The following is a 17,597-nucleotide window of genomic DNA, read 5'->3' as shown; positions in this document are numbered from 1 at the left end:
GTGTTTTCTTACTCCAGGAGAATTAACGCAATATTGTTTACGTCATATGAGCTCTTCCATTACAGAAAGTCACAATCTCAGCAGAGCGTGTAAACAAATTTATTTACACCAAACGAATCACTTAGATAATAAGTATATTTTTAACTTATAGCAAGTTTTTCTTCGCTGCCAAAATGAAAGCCCCGTTCAGGGGTGAAATAATTAACATTTCTAGAGAAGAATATGCCTACATCAAATTGCGTAATATGATCCGAGTCCTACGTTTTTAATATTATGCAAAAATTAAGGTTAAAGCCATGTTTTTCGGAGAAGCATTCAGCAAAATGCGAAAGCCGCAGCTAATTTTGTTCAGACGACATAAAACCTCTTTGCTCGAGGCGTGGAGATTGCAAAAGTTTCGCTATGGAAACTTACACAGTTTTCATTTTTGTACAAAAACATGTACGTTGCAATATATTAGTTTTATTTATTTTATAAAATGTTTACGGCAAATACCCATATTATTAAAATTTTCAAAAAATATTTCTATGCACAACATCTTACGGAACATGACAAATAAACGCGTTTTAGAGAAACGTTCACAAACTAATAGCCATCAAACTACTTAAAATAAAACGGCGCAAAATGCGAAAGAAGATCATCATTAAATGCTTTTAAGAATATATGTATAAATATGCTCGAACAGGTATCGGAGTTCTGTTATGAATCCATAAACGCAGCTCATTTTTCTGAATGTAAACAAAAATAGCACGTCAATATTTGAAGAAAAGAAAGGCTCCACTTTTTGTGTTATTTAAACCCTCCTTAACCGTTTACAGTGCCTTGTACTAACTTGAGTTGACAGAATAATTCGTACCGATAACCTCCCTAGAAAAACGACAACAGACTTTCTCTTAAATTGAGCTAGCTTGTCTACCTTATAAGCGTTTGCTGCACAACGTCGGTTCTAAGGAAACATTTTTTTTAACCGACAAAGGTTGTACAGTGGTGCAGCTCTATTGTAGGGTGTAAGACGTTATTGTGTCCCTAGTTTAGCTTTATATTCGTTTCTTTTCGTTTCCGAAACACATGCAAATTTAATGTTTTTTTTTACACAGTGACGTAAAAGGCCGGTTAGGCCCTATACATCTCTAATGTAGGTGGACCTAAACGTTTTCAATTATGCCAACCCTGTTTGTAATTCATGTGGTATATTTATTTTTAAGATTAACCTAAATATATAAACTCGTGTTTCTCTAAATTGAACATTTGGCAGGAGCCAATATTGTAACAACCCCTTTTTTTTTCAATGCGTGCTTTTCCCAGGATCGATTTTACCCGCGTTTTCTGAAACATCCTGCGCTCAGCACTTATCTCGGAAACATGAGTGTCATATAGTAAATATTTTACATGAACATACAAACTAGGACTCGAACCATCGCTGTGTCAGCTGACTTGGAAACACCCACGAACAAAACCTTCGTGGTTATCAAATCGTTTCTGAATTATACTGGGTACGCATGAATACTTCTAAAGGATAGGCTAGTTTGTTTGTTGTCGTACAATGTTGAACACCAAGATACCGACACTCCAGGTAATATTCACCCTCGCCTTGTTTCCGCGGTGATGGTCCTTCCTCGTGTGAGGGCTTTGGGCTTTACGGTAATGTGCTGCGCCTACCGTTCTCAATTGCCGGGCACAGTGGCGTCTGACGACAGTCCTTCCAGGGCTAACGGAGCGTCGAAAGGGATGGGTCTCAGTAGGCAACGAAGAGAAAGCCAAATATAAAAGTAAGCCACAGACAGCATGACTTTTTACAGCCTACGATAGAGCAGCACCGCCGTACTTGCTTTCTCGGTCGTAAAAAAATTTCTCCTTGGAGCCTTCGTCGTGCGGCAAAGTCCCTATAACGATGGCAAGCTGGCTTAACCTGAGTGAGGGTTTGTTATCTTTTTTACTCTTAAGGAGCTTATCTGTATTTCAATTCTTTGCCATCGCAATGTAGTTCAAGTCACTAAAATTGTTAATAGACGATATAAAAAAAATTAAAAAGCTATTTTTAGACTATTGACGTGCAATTTTGTAACAATTAAAGGAACTTAGTATCGTTTTGTGCAATAAAAAGAGAAGTACAGTAACGGAAAACCATATTTTCCTATATACATTTAAAACGTATTTAAAGAAAATCATTTTAATATAGTTGGCGTCGTTTTATATGTAGCAATTCGGTGGTATATATTGTGCAAATGTGTTTGTAAAACGTATTTATTGGGCGTATTGCGTAACTGTTTTTTTTTGCAAAAAAAAAAAAACACTTATTGTAATATTTCATATTCCAGTGTACCTCTCGTGACCCTTCTTTAAAATAAGATTCAAACGAAGTTTCAGTCTTTCCACCATGGTGAAGAAGGAAAAGCAGCGGTGTTGGAGCTTCTGTTCTCGGTGGTGGCTTTCTAGGCCAGCGCTCTGCTCTTCTTTAGCAAGGTAATCGAAGCGCTCGACGCAGCGGAATTTTAGGCGGTAGCAGCTTCGCAGCGGTTGCGCAACCATTCCCCCTGCTCCGCACATTGCCGCTCATTTTGTTCCCGCTGTTCTTCCTCCGACGAAAGCTTACCGCCCTCTATGAGCGACGGCGTCAACCAGGCAACTGGTTGCCGCCGTCGTCATAGATGGCGGTACCTGTCCAGAGTTCGGCGTCATCATTTCTTATCCGGCGGTCACGATCCCAAAGAAACTAATCCCTAAGAGCTCCGCTGTAAACTTTTTACTAGGAACATGCTTCGCTGTGAAATTGACGGCTTTGTAAATTACCTTAACGGAATCTTGGCAATCCCCTCGCCTCGAGAATCAAAAGATTGCATCTGTGGAGGAACGTTAGCTATGTCATTCGTACACAGCGGAATGATCCACTCAATAACATATCTTAAGCATGTAATTAATTTTTTTCAAAATTATTACAAAAAAATATTACGCGGACCATTTCGCATGGAAACACAGCAACCTATTTTAGTCGTATAAATGGAAGATAGCCAACTACAAAGAACAGTAAAAAAAACAGTGGACATGGCCGGTACCGCCGTTAGTGATGTGTTGGCATAAGATGACCCATCCGGGTGCCGAATATCATTTTTTTTTTACATTTAAACCCTATGACACGTTCCTTTCCTGCCAATGTTTCAACCCCAGCAGATATGATCGGTGAATAATGCGCGAAGGTATAATTACAGTTCATATAAGAGGTACAGGTTAAAGCATCATGTCCATCAACTCCTCATTTTCTTCTCCACGCGTTTTGCTTCCCCTTTTCACTTAGCAGTATAATGCTTGTAGAATGTTCAAGTTTTTCATAAAGGTTGTTACCTGCGGCAGTGGACTTCCAGAAGCCGAGCAGCGCAACGAGGCGCTGTTGCCGGGCAAAGAAGTTTGCTCGGCAAATGTGGACGAGAGGAAAGGCGCAACATCTGCGAAATTGAAGAAGGTATAGCGTTCTTACATCGAAAAAAAAGAACTGGAACAGTTGCTATGATTTGGTATATAAAACTACGTTTAGTATGCGTTCAAACAATTTTGTGCCTAGATTTAGTGGACATTATGTGACCAGGAACAAGGAGTGGAAAAATTCGAATGTATGTTAAGGTTACATTTTTATAATTTGGTTCATTGTAATGCTACAAAAAGTCGTTTTTTCTGTTTTATGTGAAGATATAGACAACATAGGCTGTTTTATACAAAAACAAACATGTAAAAAACGTTTAGCCTCGTTGCGACTATGTGAGAGGTATTCCTTTTCATAGGTAAAATATATTCATATTCTTAAATAATTTAAAAAAAAATCCAGGACCAAATAATTATATTTTATTTCTAGAGCACTTTGACTATACCATTGCTCACCCTTTATCGCAAATCTTGAAATAACCGACACATTTATTTGTTAATTCTGTGTATACCGGAATTTACTTTCAGAACAGTTTCTGAACTTGTAGCGTTCCTAAAAAACAAGACACAATGATATATTCCATTGTGCCGCATAAAACAATATGCTAGACTGAAGAAGGGACTCATAATTACCTTATTTGATTAAGTTATTTAGTTTTGCTACGATAACTTCTCCAACCTGCAATTGACGCACAATATACTTTCCAGTCCACTCAAATTTCGGGTCTCAATTCGATTTAATTTTATCTCTAGAAAACTGCGGGTGAAAGTAATTTGTACGTTTGTTAATGCTTGTGTCCAAAGCTTAGTTTGATGTTCCTTTTCTCTAGAAAAAACGTATCGAGGAAAATTGATATGCGAGACTTATGTTTTTCCAATTCCTCCGCAGAAGTCTCTGTTTCCTCTTAATTTCCCTGGTTTGTGTTCCATCTTACAATAGACCTTAGCGCACAGTAGAAACCTTCGTGGCGATACTAAAGTCGTCAGTGTGTCACGCGTCGACGTTCAAGGAGGTAGTTAAGCTCAAGAATCGTAAACACTCGATGCACTGAGAGTACTGAACTGACTGGGGATGGCCCGTTGCGTTCACTGCGGTCCAGAGTTAGATGAAACAATGTCTAGAGTGAAAGATTTGGAGTAATTCACCTCCTAGCCGTAGCTCGGCCGACGCTTGCGCGGAGTCAGCTTCGTTATGAAGGTAGCACTGGTAGACCCCGGCGTCCTGTCTCAAGACTGAGTCAATCCGGAGCACGAGGCCCGACGCTAGAAGGGAAATTCTTCCCGTAGGCTGAAGCCTCTTCTGGTCTTTGTACCAGGACACGGACCGCACTGGCTGCCCGCTCGCGGAGCAGTTGAAGGTCACCGGATGGCCCACATCCGCCGTCTGCACGGTGGGCTGAAGTTCTGCCTTTAAGGCCGCTGCGGAAGATACGAGCGTAACCTCCTGGAAGCTGCTATGGGACAAGGGAGGAGCTGGGCGTTCCCGCAATGGGAACTTGGGTCCGTAGGAATATTGTACTCATGGGTAGCCTTCCTATAACATCTATAGCACAATTGCGAAACTGAGCTTTCACGTCGAAAAAACTTGTGCATCAACAAAAAAGGTTATAAATCCTGGAGGGAAACAAGACACTAAATTTGTGGAGGGCCACGGGGTTCATGTTAATATCGCAACGGAGAATTGAAAGACCCAGGGGAGTCTTACCTATATCAGCTAAGTAACCTATTTCTAGAGAGTTGACCCTTCGTTCCCCGAATGTCCCGTGAGCGTCGCAATTTTGTTGCCTAGCGAAGAGCGGGCACCAAATGGTGGCAGTTACAATTCGAAAATGTAATCTCCCCAGCATGTATGGTGTGTTATACACACGATATATTGCAATATGCAGCTTTTTATGCTGTATATTGTTTTTACCCTGTCATGGACTGTTTTAACATATTAAAGGAATTAAAATCGCTTCATGCTTTTTCAGACAAAGCTTGAGATAACTGGAAAAAAAATAATTTAGGCAACAAGGTGGCCGAAATGATGTCACTTTGAAACGTATATCTCTGTGTTTAGGGTATAAACTTCTCACAGCTGTAGATGTGCCAGGGCTATGGGACCCTGCATTTGGGGGCTAGTAAACATCAACGATCAAGCAATTACCACAATGTGTATAAGAAGGTCTTGCAAGAGTAAACATAGTTGGGAAATTTTAAATAGGCGGCGCTAACACGTATGATCTCCTGAGCAGCTTGAGGCACCGCTTTTAGCAAACGAAGAAGCTCTGCGCGTGAACGGTGCTAAACCTCAAGCTTCTCAAGTACCCAAATAGCTCGGGCCGCCGGGAAAAATGCGCGTGCGCACTACTAAACAAAAATGCTAGCTCGTTGCCTAAAAGCTCAACGCTGGGGATTTTCCGTGGCGGGCCCATTGTGGGATGTTCTCGAGGGATCTCGGGCCCCGCGAGAGCTCAAGTATCAACATGGCGGCTACCTCGACGGGCAACATGAGTGATACGGTGGTCACGAAACTCAAGCAAAGCTAATTCTTGTGTGTATGTTTATACAGCCGGAAGTTATTCTGCCTCAGTGGGCGTCTAGTGTCTCAGCTGTAGATGAGCAATTTAGCCAGTGCGGTACAACCGCTAACCTGGGGTCTTTAACGTGCACCACGCAGTATTGATGCACGACCGCACGCCGGTACGATGCTCATCCAGATCGAAATGGGCAGTTTCGATGAAACTCCGTGTTTCATGAAGTTACGGGAAGTTCAATTCGGGAATTATGCGTGGAACCTGCCGCAGTCGAGGATTCTCTTGCACCTGCAGTGGTGCACAGTTAAAGTGTTCACTTCCCACAGTTCGAGTGAGCGCTGCGTCTGCTCACCGCAAGGCCTTACTCATCGCGAAGTTCTTTTGCCGACGGAGGGATAGCTCTTCAAACAATTCCCGAGGTTGTGGCCGTGCAATGGACATTAGTACGTGAAGGGCTTCTTTACACGATATAATTTATAAAGTGTCCCATATCCACGATGATTGTCGGAGACTCCAGGTTTCAATATCGCCACGCAATTTTACTCTACTCGTAGCCTCCGCACAACGCAAAAAGCGCGGTTTATCAGGCAGCTGTACCTAGGTGGAATTTAAAATAAAATAACTGGGAAGGGTTTTTCTTATTATGTGTATTTGAAGAGCCTGGCGGTACTGGAAGTACGAGGAATTGTGGAAAAAAATGCGCGAGGAAAACCTGCTCAAGAGCGTTAACAGAACGCACAACTAAAATCTGCTCGAGGAGGTGGTTTCTTAATACGCATTACACACGCAAGAGTCAGCAACGCTATACTAAAAGTGTCTAATAGAGAGTCCCAATACTGCGTATAGGAGCGAATACAAGACCTTCGCGTTGGCGTTAGCATTGCGTGCTTCCCTTTTGCGCATGCGCGGTGTCGCAATGCGTCAATCAAAACGCAGTCTGGGCTCCGCGCACGCGCATTGCTGAACAGACAACGCTACCACAAACGCAAAGTGCTTACGTGTGTTCGCATAAGCAATATTAAAACTCGTGTTGTAGTATTGCGTATACAAGCGAACGCGAACACTGAGAGTTTCCGTAAGCCTTACGTGTTCCCCACTGCGGATGCGTGGAGCCCAAGCTGCGGTGCTAGGATTGGCGCATCGGTACTACACGCATGCGAAAAATGGAGAACGCAACGCAAACGAAATGGTACACCTCTGTTGTTTGCTCCTATACTCAATACTAGAACTTAATATCATCGAGCGTTATAATCGCCCCGGAAAAGAAATAGCGTCGCCACCACTCAGCGTGCTCCTAGCCGAAACCGCACTTCTAATGCGGCGCATGGAAAGGACGCTATTTGTTTACCGACTCAAAGCATACGCATTTCTGAAGTGTTATAGTATAACCCCTTAGCAGGCAGTTCGTAAATGCAGTCAATCACAGTAATCGTTTGCCTTCGGGGTTGCCCATTACGTATAGCGGGAAAGGTCAATCTGTTAAAGCTTCTCGCCCCGCAAACTCCAAAGGAGGCTGGATAAGTTCAGGTCATCAAGGCACTCTGTGTAAACAAAAAACTTTTATGTAAATCAGCGAAGACTGCTGATCTATGAAGTGTGATGATCTCTGCCTCATCATGTTTTCCTGTCTGCTACTTTTATTTGCGTACTTTACACGCAATTCTACTCTTTGTTATTTTGACGTCACTACTCTGGGCTGTTAGATGATCGGCACGTCAATTCCTTAATATGCAGGGTGTTAGATTTTATATAATTTATATATTTTGTTCCAAAAAAGTGAGCGTGACAAATGCCCTCTCCGCCATGTGGTTATTAGGTACCCACGACTTTTATTTTATGAGGAAATGCTCTTTAACTGATGATCTGTAATTAACATTTTTTGTATTGCCCTGAGAGGTCACGTGTCAATTGCATTTCGAAGGCAATTAGTATTAGACCTGACAAGGATTAAAAAAAATGCAAAAACGTAAGCTTTTTTTATACTAGTCTATTAAATTGGACGCATTTTCGCGGTTTAAAGACTACTTGCAACAAGATTGCGATATGCCCTTCCCACAATGGCTCTTTGAAGAGTGACGCGGAGGTTTCAGTCACGTTGTCGCTTATGTCGTCGGTGCACCTACCAAGGAAACGCTAACTGCCGAGATAGAACGCATTTTCTTTCTAATTTGGTTTTGCATTTAGAGGAATTAGAGTCATTTTGCAACTTCCACATGGCCCTTCATCGCAAACATTTAAAACAGTTAACCAACATATCGTGGTAAGCTAGCCAAATGACAAATCTCATTTCCATAAAAAAACGTTTTAAATCAAATGAAACATTATGTACATTTTCAATTGAACAAACTCTATAATAAGCAGAAAAAAAAAAGAAAGATAGAAACGTGGAGAAACAAAAGTTAAAAATTCTCGAAATCAATCCTTGCGATACCGTAGGCACGCGAGCATATTGAGCGCAAGTGAGAAGAGGCTCACCTGTCACGGACAGCGTGGTTCGAATCTGCTCCTCGCCGACGCTGTTGTTGACGACGCAAAAGTATTTCCCGGCGTCCCGGAGGACGGGAGTGGACAGAAACAGGGAGCCGTCCACTTGGGCCGTCCGCGGATCGAGCGACAGGTCCACGAGGCGACCGTCCACTTCCCGGTACCAGCTGCGTGCGACAAGCCCCGCTGTTAGTGCCACTTTCTCGCAGCGTGACGCAGATCGATATGTACTGCCATGAGGCTGTCTGTATTTGCTCGGAGACAACACGAGAATAACAATTGCCGTACTAAAGAAGGCCGCTACTTGGTGTCTTTATTTGCTGCGAACAGTAACGATAAATAAATTTGCTAGAAGGCGAGCTACATTAGAGGTGTTCGATTGACCTATGAACACTTCCCGTCTTTAGGCCTTAATTTGGGCAATCCGGTTTTTGCACATCGCAAGTTTATTAGAAAAAATAAATTTCCGTACAAAGGACCAAACGTGTCTGTGATATATTCGCAGGATGAACGACACACCATATGAGTCGTACCCAGTTTCATTCGGTGATGTTTTCAGTTTAACGTCCTAGTCACACAAAAAAAATCACTGTAAATTTACGCTACCACGTAACGTATGTCACTGCGACAGAAGTTTGGCGTCTGCGCAATTTGAGAGTTATTTTAGAAGTTGTTTCTGAGCAGTTTCTTGACAACAATTCTGAAGACTTTCCCTCCCGTTTCGCTTTAAGTATCAATGTCGCTGTCGTGCCTCGTCCCTACTTTCGCAACGATGAACCACATCAGCCCGACGTAAATGAAATATACCGACCTCACTACTTTCGCATTCACACTGGAAGCTGATCCGCGTTCGCGAAGCGGTTGCGAACGCGGTTGTATAAAGATCCAGTACAATTGCATGAGCATTTGATGACACCAAATGCGCGTGCAAATGTACTGGATCTTTATACAACCGCGTTCGCTACCGCTTCGCGAACGCGGAACCGCTTACATTGTGAATGTGCCATTAGCGTGCAGCTAATGCGTGACGCCTCCATAACTATAGTTCACAGAAGGCAAGTGACAGGGCAAGAGACAGCTTGTGTCGACTCGTTTTCTGCTCGCGCAAACCCGTCAGAGGGGTTGTCGCGCGTGCAGAATTAAGGATGAACCACATGTAGGCGATTTAGCGAGCTACAGACGAGCGACGGAGATTTCTCAGTGTCTTTCGTCGCGTCGCTCGGTTTTTGAATTTCTAGAAAACGTCGCTGATCGCCTTGGTCGCTTTCTCTCGTCGCTTTCATGTGGTTTGCCTCGTCGAGGAACTGAGCGAGAGACAGCGAAGCGTGTCGCCGTCACTTGTCTCGCCGCTCGCCAATCGCTTACATGTGGTTTCTACTTCATTACCGTTCCCACGATGCATTTCGGCAGCGATGACGCAAGACTGGCTGGTGAGATTGGTCTATTCGCGATGTTCGTATAAGCTACGGACTTCCGATGTCTAGTCTTACATGCTGCGAATCTCGTCTGCTCGGATGGTCGTTTGCACGCACCGGCGTACCGGAGTGTCCATTACATACAATTGAAAAGAATCAAAGAAATAATACATACACTTAGAAGCAAGGACAGACAGCACAGTTCTGTTCTGTCTGTCCTTGTCCCTAAATGTTTTTATTCTTTCTATGATCCTTGTATTTTCACCAACCCTATTTTCTTTCTTTTCATAGAGAATTGCAAGCATGGCGCCTCATTGGTGCTCCATCCGCGCAAGCATGCAAGCTAGACCTATATTTATACACTTTTGGCAGAATGTCTATGGAAAATAGTGAGTAAAGGATACAAATAACCCAGAGACGATGAATCCAGCTTTCTCTCAACTATCTATAGCTTTTACCTCGACTTTTTTTCTGTAGTCTTTTTATTGAAGTTAGTGTATACAGATTCGATAGTAGGTATGGGCCAATAATGGGTTATTACGAATAGCCCATTGAATTCTGTTGTGTTAGGCATTCGCTTCAAAATCGAATTTAAGTATTCGACAATATCGAATTATTTGACATTTCTGAACGTTCTGGCTTTGATTTCCGGCCCGGTAGCGCGACCTTTTAATAATTTCCACCATTTCCTGCTCACGAACTCAGTACACTCGAAATTTAGGGTTACAGTTTTTCTGATACCGAATAAGTAGCCATGGGCGAATAAAGGATCTTGGGTCCGAATCGAATTCGATGCGAATAGGGATTTTGGCCGGGTAATTTCATATCGAATAGTTCAAACAGTGCAAGTAACAAATACCGCAAGATATGTTTAAACTATACCTTTATATTATCCCTTATTCCTTGTTTGAAGTACTATAACTGTAAATTTCAAGTGTACTGAGTTCGGGAGCAGGAAATGGAGGAAATGGTCGGAAGCACGCGCTGCCTGGCAGGAAATCAAAACCAGAGCATTCAGAAATGTCGATTATTGCGATATTGTCGAATACTTAAATTCGATTCGAAGCGAATGCCGAATAGAACAAGATTCAATGGGTTATTCGCAATAAGCGTATATTCGCCCATCTCTACGAATAAGGACAAATATAAATCCATAATTTGAATATTTCTTGCGGTATTTGTGACTCGCACTATTCAAACTATTCGAATTGAAATTATTCGACCAAAATCACTATTCGCTTTCAATTTGATTCGGACCCAAAAACTCTATTCGCCCATGCCTATTCGATATAAATTGCATAGAAATTTGATCAAACATAAATAGACGTGTTAACAAAGTTTATATCACTTTTCTAAAAAAAACATAAATCAGTTATTTGCCAAAAAAAAATCCTTAATAGTAATTTTGTTTGTCACCATACATCCATGGAACCATGCCCTCGCCACTTGTCGTGCGCGCATAGGAAGAGAATACAAATAGACATGCCACGGAGCAATCATAGCACTAGTAATTCAGTAGCGTTGACTGCTCCACCGCTATATACACCCTACACTTCAAAAAATCCAGTGGACGAGGACCATCCTGAAATATAAAGAGAGGACAAGCATGCTGCCTTTTCTACAATCATAATTTATACAAAATATAGCAAATAAGGGTTGGTGAACTACATATTCATATATACCACATTGCAAGAAGCGATAAATATTTGTCAATAAAAAAATGAAAAAAAAAAACAGCCCCCGCAAGGAATCTCGAAGTGGCTTCGATGCTGCTTCTCGGCGCTGCATCTTAACATTGTATCTATTCTAGCCTATACAAATCGTATAGAAATAAGCAAGAGAGAATACATTAAGACATGGACGTATACTTTTTTCTTTTGCATTTTGTATTGTATGTTTCTTTCAACCGAGGTCTAAAAAGACTTCGGTTGAAAGAAAGTTTGTAGACCGTCTATTGAAAACTGTCGAGACGACGTGACTGGATAGGAAGTTAAATGAGTTGGTAAAATTTTGATGATGTTCTTTATAGATAACTGCAAGCATGAAGTCCCAACTGGTGCCACAGGCGTGCAAGCGCATGCAGAGTGCACGTGAACGTAGCTTTGACAAGCTTGCAATTCCACGGGCGTGCCAGCACGAGCAAAAGAATGGCGGCGGCAAGTCGCCCTGCTCCCAATCGTTCATGGACTGCCCGAAATATATATTTTAAGCACGTGCAGCCTGCGTGTGAACGTAGCTTTAGCAAGCTGGTAATTGCTCGCACATGCCCTGACAAGCAGAGAGATGGTGCCTGCCATATATTCCTCGTGCATTCACTGGATGCCATATTTGAGTAGACTGATCACTGAACATGCTCGTATAAAGCTGTAAATCATTGGTTCCCAAGACCGGCAATCTTTATGGTGCGGAAAACACATTCGAAAAGCTCTCTGGATGGTCGCCGCCAGCACGCGGTGAGCAGAGGCGCAATAAGCTATGGCCGTAATAGAATAGCTCCCTATAAAAACACAACCTAGAAGATAGTATCTACGTCTTGCTTCCCCAAATGTCATCCCAATGTGGACCGCAAGTTCGTCTGCTTTTCTTGCAGGGGTTGCGGTGACGTAAGAACGCCGCGCTATGATTGGCTATGATTCAAGGATAGTGAGTAGACATCGAGTCAGCTTGCTTTGAGTTCTACCCACTATCCTCCATTCGGAGCCAATCAGAGCTCGGTTTCCGTCGCCAACACACGCAACCACTGCTAAAGAAGCAGACGAACTTGCGCTCTGCTTAGTCACCGGCAGGCTAGCTCGTTTCTTACCTTTCGCAATATCATCTGTTTCTCGTGCCATAGCTTCCTCTATGCACACAAAGCCTGTAATTTCGACGATGGAGCCCTAGAGTGTCCGGTTGCAGGGTTAAGGTGCGATGATCTGGTACCACAGATCATCAAAGAGCCTTTTCTCGGGGAACCTGGACGTCAGCGCACAGCTTTTGCGGCGTCTAGGACCCGAAATACACGTCTTCGCTCAAGGCCTCAGAGACACGCGCGCTTAGGGGTCTCGGAGGCATGGGATCACTCGGCAGTGTGTTTCGGCGTCTCGCCGCAGCGGGGCGCTAGACACGTTGCTCTCCTCTCATCCGTTGTCTGCCTCTCCACCTTTTCCATTTCGGCGGCTGATTCGCGTGGCAATCTGCCAGGCTTTGTTGGTATATAGGAGGCTATTCTCGTGCACATCGAAAGTGTTCGCGCACCCAAAGCACGGCGGGTGACAAGGAGCGCGCACTGGAGGCTGGGTGTTCGAAAGACGCACCCAACCTTTCTCATTTCGTCAGCAATTAAAGTCGATCCGCCCAGCACCAACCCAGCTTGCGTCAGCTTTTTTGCTAACACCTCTTGCAGCGTCTCCCATCAGTAAGCTAGGAAGGAGCTGACGCAGCGACACCAGAGTCATGCCTCTGCCGCTTTTAGGCCTACTCTCATCGAGCTTCCGCGTGTTTGCCGCTTCGGGCAGGTAGAGACCAATTAACGATGACGTCATGAGCAGGCCTCGACTAGAGTAGCTGAGAGGGCGAGAACAATAGGCATCTAGAGCGCTCGACCTACAGCACGCGCTGTTTGCCTCTAAGCGTTTTGTTATTTTTTTTCTTCTTTTCTTACAGTTTGTTTTTACACTTTTATGCGACATTTCACTATTTTAAGTCCCGCGTCGAGCTGTAATATCGGCTGTCACTCTAAGCCTTTCAAAATGTGGTTTGCTCACAAACTGATCTAACCAACTTCGTATTTCTTTCTGCTTTCTTCTGATATATATAAAAAAAAAACGATGTGTGCTACGCTATCCTTCATAGTGTAACATTGAGGCCTTGATTACAAAGATCATTTTGGTTTCCACGAAATTTTTCACGCTTCGCACATTAAATTGCCAAACATAGTGCACGAGGCATGAATCGCGAAAGAAACGTGTCTATAATGATTGTAGCACAACACCACAGCGTAATAGTCTTCCTACTGCGAGGGTAAGACGCAACAATCAATTTTATGAACGTTTTCAAGGCTACAGTCGGCGACAGCGTACAAACGAACGTCATGGCGAGTACAGAATATCTAATTACGATGCGGCAACAGCCAATAATAACGCAAAATAACGAATAGCAAAGCAGGATGCGTGAAACCAATAAGGCTCTCCCTGCGTTCCTTAAGTAATAAATGTCTATAAACATGGCACTGCAAAATTCGCATCGAGCCACTAGTGGGTCTCCCTCAGGAAGCACAATAATAAAGCACAAAATGCACTTTAACGCTGGCCTCCCCCCCCCCCCCCCCCATTTCTCCCCTATATTGTCGATCAGTCCGTCAAACCGTGCGTGCATTTCCCAGAAAATTTTGCGGGAAATTTGATGTCATTTTAAGTGGCGTCAATTCAGTTTCCTCGCTAAATTTAGGGAACATTTATGGCACTTGACCGAATAGGCCTATGCAGTTTCCCCGCTAAATATGGCAGTAAAATTGACGGCACTTGGCCGTATGTACCGATTTTGTTTTCCAACTAAATTTGGCGGGAAACTTGATGTCAGGTGACCGTATACACCAATTAAGTTTCTCTGCTAAATTTGGCAGGGCGATAGAGCACTAGTAACCTGATGTCTCGCGAACTATACACCCATATAGATTCCCCACTAAATTTAGAGATGATATTGAAAATCCAAAGTCCTATAATGCATGGAATGCATTAAAGCGCTTTGAAAATAAAATTTGCTGCCAATTGTTTTACCGTTACGAAACCTGAAGTCACTTACTCGCGGCATCTCGGTTAAGTTTTTCATTATATCGAGGTAACACGCACGCATTCTTACATGTATTCATGTGCATTATATGAGAACAGAACTAATGCCGTCGTAGCCTCACCTGTACGATGGTACCGGAAAACCCTGAACGGCGCAAGCGATCTCTACAATGTCTTGTCCTTCGACCAGTTGCACGAAAGGGTGACTGTCCGTGATCTTGGGTGCCACCACTCCTTGTGGGGCTGCGTGGCACAAAAAGAAATAATCGAAAGGTTAGCAACGAACATTACAAGGTAACCACGTCGCGTAATAAAGCATTGTACACACCGTATAAAACACAACAACGAGGACATGCTAAGGAGCAGACGAAAACGAAAGGGAACCCGGTGAAAGTGAGAACTCAAGCTGGTGGCTGACATCTTGGTAAGCCTCTACGCAAAAAAAAAAGAAAAAAAGAAGACGTTTTCATCATGTTTTCTATGGGTTGATTTTTCGATATACCTTTTATCAGTCTACTATATTCCCATTAATGTTGTTATTCAGCCCGACATACTAGATTCTAAACACAGCTAAAATAAAAAAGGACTGACAACCAAGCACTATATACGATACATAATGATTCCTTTGTCTCTTATGTTACTTCTGTGATGTCGTATTGTTGCAGTATTCGATCATGATCTGTCAGACGTGATCTATGCGTACGCATGATTCTCGGGTACATTTCTACCACCCTCTCAAAGTAACCAAAGGAGTGAATTGCTATCAGGTATTGAAAATTCGTTACAGTGATCTTCACGAAAACGTGGGTGATTCGGCAACATCAAAGACGTGTAAACATATATACAGCCTCTCCGTCAAACTCAGCAACGCGAATAATGTGCATTTTGGGATCACAATCAGCATGCTCAATTCGCTTTATGTAAAAATCTGTTATCACGCAACCAACTCATTGCTGCAGTAGTATTTAAATCATGTTCAGCAGGAGATGAAATAGGCGAGCGTCCATACGTTAATAAGTTTCCCAGGTTTTGTAGCTGATCAATAATACAAATAACAAACTTTACTTCCAATAACTATAAATCTAGTTTTGAAAAAAAATCGATATATTAAATAAATTAATGAGCACTCACCTACCTACAAAAGTTATAAAACCAACAAGAGCAAAGCAGGCAAATAACTTAAGAAAAAAATAAAAACAAATTGCACCAAACATTTCAAACATTTCTAAAAAAAAATACTTAATATACTGCGGCCGATCCACCCGCTGATTGATGTAAATGTGTTTATAAATAAATGCATAAAAACATAGAATGATATGGTTTTCTTCACTTAGTAATTTAACGATAGCATTAAGAAAATATTAAACCCGTTTAATTTGTAAACAAGCGAGTTTCGGAGTGTACCGGTTGGAGCTGCTCGCAAATGCTATGCAGAAGGTAATGATTCTTGCGTATATAAATGTCGGCTTGTTAAAGAAGAACTCTGGTTCTACAACAGTAAATATTAGTTAAGCGTATACTAAACCAATCGGCTTTTTTTATGAATAGGAAAGCTTTGCTAGAAGTTGTCTTTTTTGTTTTGCTTGACGTGTTTAAGGACATTTCTATGTACAGGGTGTCACAAGAGAAATTTTACACTGTCTTTTTTACCGCAAAAATAAACTAGGCATCGCCGAACGCTCATTCTCCGCCCAAAGGTAGCGATAGAGGTCACAACCAGATGCCAAAGTTTCAGCCCGATCCGATAACTTAATCAAAAGTTATAAGCGATTTTCTGAAAATTTCAATGGAGAAATGGCGGCCGACGGAGTTTTCGAACGCATGGGACTCTATGGCACCAGAAACCGAAAACAGGCAAAAATGGGTTCCATTTTCCGATTGACATTTTCAGAAAATCGCTTATAACTTTTGATTAAGTTATCGGATCGGGCTGAAACTTTGGCATTCGGTTGTGACCTCTAGCTCTACATTTGGCCAGAGAATGAGCGTTCGGCGATGCCTAGTTTATTTTTGCGGTAAAAAAGACCGTGTAAATTTTCTTTTGTGGCACCCTGTACAATACTAATTCTACAAAAGTTCTCGCATTTCATTTGCCACAAAGGGCTGTTTAAATATAAGATTTGTAAGCAACTCTGCGTTTTATTAAAAGAAAACGTTGTTTTACGGAAACAGATATGTTACCATAATTCAATTATAACGTCGCAGCGGAGCAGAAAACAAAATAGTTATTCGCGATCTGTTAAATTCAGCCAACCTGCGATTGTACAAGATTTAATTTATCAAACAGAACGAGTGGTACGTTCCCGTTCAGCCACGTCGTGCCTGCAATGGGTGGGCGTCATATGGCAACTTCTGGTTCCTTAGGAAATTTTGTTTAGCTCTTGACAAACGACGGCGATGATCTGCAAGCCCGTCTAAGCATGGTTCTGAAAACTACGGTCTGGAGGTTTCAAAGCCACGTTTGCACATGCTCGCAGCTCATTGTCGTCGTTTGTCAACAGTAAACCAAAATTCCTTCAGGAACCGGAAGTTGTCAACCGCCGATTACCTATTGCCACGGAGGAGGGTGGTAGTGAAGCAAACATTTGTTCGCGAAGCTACGGTATCAGGGAATTGTAGGAAGCTTGATGTCTGCGTTAAGGCAGTGTTTATTTGGTAAAAATTGGAGGACGCAGAAACTTCGTATTTAAAAGTGCAACGCGATAGAGTCCTCGGGCCCCGTTCGCATCGCCTTCTCACTCGCCGTGCAAGCGTGCCTTGCGTGGTCTCGTCAGTAGCGTGTCTTGCGCTCAACGACGAAAGGCCGTAAGATCAATCCCCCTTAAAATTCTTTACATTTTTCTTTAAGGCAAATGCATTACTTAATAAAGTGAAAGCATTTCAGATATTCGGCGACTTTTAGTTCGCATGACATGTCATGTTTTAATCAACTTCATTCCACGCGTGATGTCGCGTTTTACATGAGCGTTTTGGGTTGTTTGGAATTCCCCTGCGAGGTC

General features: G+C 42.6%; 1 protein-coding gene across 1 annotated transcript in view; it reads right to left on the bottom strand.

Moving 5' to 3' along the window:
• LOC8043935 (Down syndrome cell adhesion molecule-like protein Dscam2) overlaps positions 1–17,597 on the bottom strand; it is a 288,829-nt gene that overhangs the window by 38,413 nt on the left and 232,819 nt on the right. The window contains exons 6-9 of the mRNA XM_042288283.1: positions 14,721–14,841; positions 8,406–8,581; positions 4,561–4,833; positions 3,340–3,440 (exon numbers count right to left, since the gene is read on the bottom strand). Of these exons, the coding sequence (XP_042144217.1) occupies positions 3,340–3,440; positions 4,561–4,833; positions 8,406–8,581; positions 14,721–14,841 (671 nt within the window). The remainder of the gene's footprint in view (positions 1–3,339; positions 3,441–4,560; positions 4,834–8,405; positions 8,582–14,720; positions 14,842–17,597) is intronic.

This window comes from Ixodes scapularis, unplaced genomic scaffold, assembly GCF_016920785.2.
Source record: "Ixodes scapularis isolate PalLabHiFi unplaced genomic scaffold, ASM1692078v2 ptg001568l_1__unscaffolded, whole genome shotgun sequence".
Classification (NCBI taxonomy): domain Eukaryota; kingdom Metazoa; phylum Arthropoda; class Arachnida; order Ixodida; family Ixodidae; genus Ixodes; species Ixodes scapularis.
Note: the sequence above shows the minus strand (reverse complement) of the source record. Positions and strands in the feature narration are given on the sequence as shown.